Source organism: Rutidosis leptorrhynchoides, chromosome 6 (genome assembly GCF_046630445.1).
Source record: "Rutidosis leptorrhynchoides isolate AG116_Rl617_1_P2 chromosome 6, CSIRO_AGI_Rlap_v1, whole genome shotgun sequence".
Classification (NCBI taxonomy): domain Eukaryota; kingdom Viridiplantae; phylum Streptophyta; class Magnoliopsida; order Asterales; family Asteraceae; genus Rutidosis; species Rutidosis leptorrhynchoides.
Window position 1 is genome coordinate 93125096 of NC_092338.1, and position 5460 is coordinate 93130555.

The 5460-nt window shown below is 34.0% G+C and overlaps 1 protein-coding gene across 1 annotated transcript; it reads right to left on the reverse strand.

The window, feature by feature from the left end:
• Nucleotides 1-2686: 2686 nt before the first annotated feature.
• On the reverse strand, nt 2687-5186 carry LOC139852605 (uncharacterized). Its single transcript, XM_071841914.1, has one exon. It carries the CDS (start codon nt 5153-5155, stop codon nt 2879-2881), a length of 2277 nt encoding a protein of 758 aa, XP_071698015.1. The 5' UTR covers nt 5156-5186; the 3' UTR covers nt 2687-2878.
• Nucleotides 5187-5460: the final 274 nt, after the last annotated feature.

Sequence of the window (5460 nt, forward strand, 5' to 3'; positions counted from 1 at the left end):
TCTCAGGCTAGATCACAACTCAAAGTATATATATTTTTTTGGAATCAACCTCAACCATGTATAGCTAACTCCAACATTACTGCATATAGAGTGTCTATGGTTGTTCCAAATAATATATATACATGGGTCGATATGATATGTCAAAACATTTGCATACGTGTCTATGGTATCCCAAGATTACATAATATATTAGAATACATGTATAATACAATATAAGTTAGCTAGGATATGATTAATATAGATTTGTTACCAATTTTCACGTAGCTACAACAAGAAAAATTATCCAATCTTGTTTTACCCATAACTTCTTCGTTTTAAATCCGTTTTGAGTGAATCAAGTTGCTATGGTTTCATATTGAACTTAAGTTTATGAATCTAAACACAAAAAGTATAAGTTTATAGTTGAAAATACAGGTTACAAGTCGTTTTTGTAAAGGTAGTCATTTCAGTCGAAAGAACGACGTCTAGATGACCATTTTGGAAAACATACTTCCACTTTGAGTTTAACCATGATTTTTGGATATAGTTTCATGTTCATAAGAAAAATCATTTTCCCAGAAGAACAACTTTTAAATCAAAGTTTATCATAGTTTTTAATTAACTAACCCAAAACAGCCCGCGGTGTTACTACGACGGCGTAAATCCGGTTTTACGGTGTTTTTCGTGTTTCCAGGTTTTAAATCATTAAGTTAGCATATCATATAGATATAGAACATGTGTTTAGTTGATTTTAAAAGTCAAGTTAGAAGGATTAACTTTTGTTTGCGAACAATTTTAGAATTAACTAAACTATGTTCTAGTGATTTCAAGTTTAAACCTTCGAATAAGGTAGTTTTATATATATGAATCGAATGATGTTATGAACATCATTACTACCTCAGGTTTTGTGGATAAACCTACTGGAAATGAGAAAAATAGATCTAGCTTGAAAGGATCCTTAGATGGCTTGAAAGTTCTTGAAGCAGAATCATGATACGAAAACAAGTTCAAGTAAGATTTCCACTCGAAATAAGATGGTTATAGTTATAGAAATTGAATCAAAGTTTGAATATGAGTATTACCTTGTATTAGAAAGATATCTTACTGTAAATAAGAAAGATTTCTTGAGATTGGATGATCACTTTACAAGATTTGAAGTAAGCTAGCAAACTTGGAAGTATTCTTGATTTTATGAAACTAGAACTTATAGAATTTATGAAGAACACTTAGAACTTGAAGATAGAACTTGAGAAAGATCAATTAGATGAAGAAAATTGAAGAATGAAAGTGTTTGTAGGTGTTTTTGGTCGTTGGTATATGGATTAGATATAAATGATGTGTAATTTTATTTACATGTAAATAAGTCATGAATGATTACTAATATTTTTGTAATTTTATGAGATATTTCATGCTAGTTGCCAAATGATGGTTCCCACATGTGTTAGGTGACTCACATGGGCTGCTAAGAGCTGATCATTGGAGTGTATATACCAATAGTACATACATCTAAAAGCTGTGTATTGTACGAGTACGAATACGGGTGCATACGAGTAGAATTGTTGATGAAACTGAACGAGGATGTAATTGTAAGCATTTTTGTTAAGTAGAAGTATTTTGATAAGTGTCTTGAAGTCTTTCAAAAGTGTATGAATACATATTAAAACACTACATGTATATACATTTTAACTGAGTCGTTAAGTCATCGTTAGTCGTTACATGTAAATGTTGTTTTGAAACCTTTAGGTTAACGATCTTGTTAAATGTTGTTAACCCATTGTTTATTATATCTAAAGAGATGTTAAATTATTACATTATCATGATATTATGATATATTAATATATCTTAGTATGATATATATACAGTTAAATGTTGTTACAACGATAATCGTTACATATATGTCTCGTTTCGAAATCATTAAGTTAGTAGTCTTGTTTTTACATATGTAGTTCATTGTTAATACACTTAATGACATGTTTACTTATCATTTATCATGATTAAACATAGTGTACCAATATCTTAATATGATTCATATGTATTTAGTAAGACGTTGTTATAACGATAATCGTTATATATATCGTTTCGAGTTTCTTAATTCAATAAACTCAATTTTATGTATATAACTCATTGTTAAAATACCTAATGAGATACTTACTTATCATAATATCATGTTAACTATATATATAATCACATATATGTCATCATATAGTTTTTACAAGTTTTAACGTTCGTGAATCACCGGTAAACTTGGGTGGTCAATTGTCTATATGAAACCTATTTCAATTAATCAAGTCTTAACAAGTTTGATTACTTAACATGTTGGAAACACTTAATCATGTAAATAACAATTTCATTTAATATATATAAACATGAAAAAGTTCGAGTCACTACAGTAGGCTAGTCTTTCGGTTGTATTCTCGTGAGGTTATGTAATGAGTAGAATTATAGTCATGTTATTCGTAGGTTTTCCTTCAGTGTGTTGTTTCTAGCTTCTTGCTAGTTCCTTTTTCTATCTATAAAATCTTGCCTTTCAAAAAAAAAAAAAACGCCATTAAAAAAAAGTTGCAACTAAAAATTACCATGCACAAGCATATCTTAATTTCCATTGGTATCAAGTAAAGAAGAAAAAAAAAAAAAACTAAAAATAAATTATTCACAAACAGATGCTTCACAAAGAGTTGCAATAACAAATCAAAATCAACATACGGAGAAATGTAACAGTTAATCATATTACAACACAGCAAAGTTTAATACAACATATATACTCGAGCCTTAACTAACAAAGCCATAAACATATGTAACAAGATTAATCAATACTCACATTCATCTCTGCTTATTTTAAAAATACAAATACAAACACCTAATATTACCACTTACAATCATTACCGATTAAAGATGATCATCAGATAGGCGCAGAACACGTAGTTCTAAAATGACCCGTCTGATTGCACCGACTACAATGCACAACCCGCTTAACTCGCCCCCTATCTTCTGATCGAACCCTCCTCTTTCTCGGTCTACCAGGTGGCCTAAGCGATTTAGGCGGGTTAATAACAATTTCCGTTACACCATTTTCACCGGGACCCACCGTTTCTTTCCAAGTAGTTTTATCAGGAACTGGATGAATCGTTTGTGAGTATGCTTTCCTATAAGTTGTAACAGTAAAACAACTTTCAGTAAACCGATGAACATTTTGCCTACAAGACAAAAGAGCTGCAACTGCATGTGCACAGGGCAACCCATAAAGCTGCCATCCCCGACACAAACAACAACGGTTCCTAATATCAACAATATTAGTCCCTTCATGCGAAATAACCTCGAATTCAGCCTCGTTTGCTTTAAGAACCTGATAAGTTCGGGCCCGATCAATGGCTTCTGAGACCCGTCTTTCGGCCGTTGGAACAAGTATTGAAGTCCATTGCATACTGGTTTCACGTCGCTCGTTGAACCATGTCATAAGTTGCCTACGTAAACATTCCATCATTTGGATTATGGGAAGTCCAGAAGCTTCTAGAATCCAAGTGTTTAGTGATTCAACAATGTTAGCTGTCAAATGACCAAAACGGGTTCCTTCAAAATAAGCAGTGGCCCATAAACGAGCAGGAACTCGCCGAACCCAATACGCGGCTTCTTGTGATATTTCTTCGATTTCCAACACTTTGGATTCAAAATCCATAACAGTAAGTGCACTAGCTGCATCCCATAAAAGATTAACAAGCATACTATTATTAAACTCCTTTCTGAAACTTTCACTAAGATGACGCATGCAAAAACCATGAAAAGCAGTCGGAAAATTGGCTTCCACACCATCAACAATACTTTTTTGTCTATCAGATAAAATCGTGAGTCTTGGCATGTTTTCTGTGTTGATTTCTAACAAGTTATGCAATTCAGAAAGAAACCACATCCAATTATCATTATTTTCTTCATCAACAACCCCAAAAGCCAAAGGAAACAATGCCCCGTCACCATCAAAACCCGTTGCAAAAAGCAACGTCCCAAGATACTTGCTTTTCAAAACGCATCGGTCGAGCCCGAGAAGCGGTCTACACGCGTTCAAAAACCCGTAAATTGAAGCTTGAAAAGATATGAATAACCTTTGAAAGCAGTTATCAGTAGGGTTCACATAAACTGATGCTATACTGTCGGGATTTGTTCGTCTGACTTGATCACAATATTGAGGTAAAAGACGATAATCTTCTTCGAAAGATCCACGTAAAGCAGCCATAATTCTTTCTTTACCTCTCCATGCTTGTTTGTATGATAATGTAATACCATGAACTCGGTGAATCTCTTCTAGAATCTCCTTTGGCTTGCATTGTGGATTCTCTTTTAACCGTTGTTCAACTGAATTAGCGACCCACTGAACCGAAGCCTGTTGGTGACCAAGGTGTGCTATCCCACCACACGTGTGATCAGCATGAATAGTTCGGATACTAAAGGTTGGGACACCTGGCAGTTTAGCAGCATGTATTCTCCAAGGGCAGCCTTCACTAGCACACTTGGCAGTAAACCGTGTTTTGTCAGATTTAACAGTTTGTATCTCGAAATGTAGAGCAATTGCACATTGTCTTAATGCCCTTCGACAGCTTGAAACATCAGGAAATTCTTGACCAACCATTAATTCATAGTTTGGAGGTGGGGCTAAAGTTCGTGTTTGAATTACCGGGGTTGTTACCACGAGTTCTGTGTGTTGAGCTGATAAAGGGACTGGGACCGCACCCATTTCAGAGTGTGGGTCCACCACAAGGTCTAAGTTTTCATCAAGCTCGTGGTTATCTACAACTGGCAATGCATGGTTACCAGATAAACCTAAGTTATTGGTTTGATCAGAGAGAACTAAATGGGAATCATGGTTCTTAATCCTTTCTTGATCATGATCATGATCAAGATCATCATGTTCTTCATCATTATCATCATATCCATTATCCTGTTGATTATCATCATCATATTGACTTGCTATCTCACGTATCAATTCACTGGCATGACCACTTTTCAATTGTATATCTTGACTACCAACGTCGCCTAACTTTCCATCGTGCTTATGGTTGTGCTGTCCTAAACCCATATTACGATTTTGCACAACGTCTAAACTCTGACCATGCCTTAATCCCAATTGTTGGTTTTGAACCAATGGTATATCCGGTCTAGACCCAATAATCATCTCATGGTTATCCATAGTAAATTTACTACCCACAATACTTTCATATAAACTCCTGAATCCACAAGATAAGATACATCGAATGCCCTGTTTAAACAAAAGTATAAAATCACAATCTTCTAAATTCAAAACACTCACTTACTAATCAAACCCTAAGCAACCACATAATTCATCAATTACCTGTTATAGCCAAGTAAAGTTACCAAATTTTATTATTTTGACCCTAAGTTTTCTAAAAATTATAACGAATCTTAAGCTAATTACTACTTGAGTATTAATAAATTTAACTAATAATAATAATACAAGCTGATAAGCAGCTACTT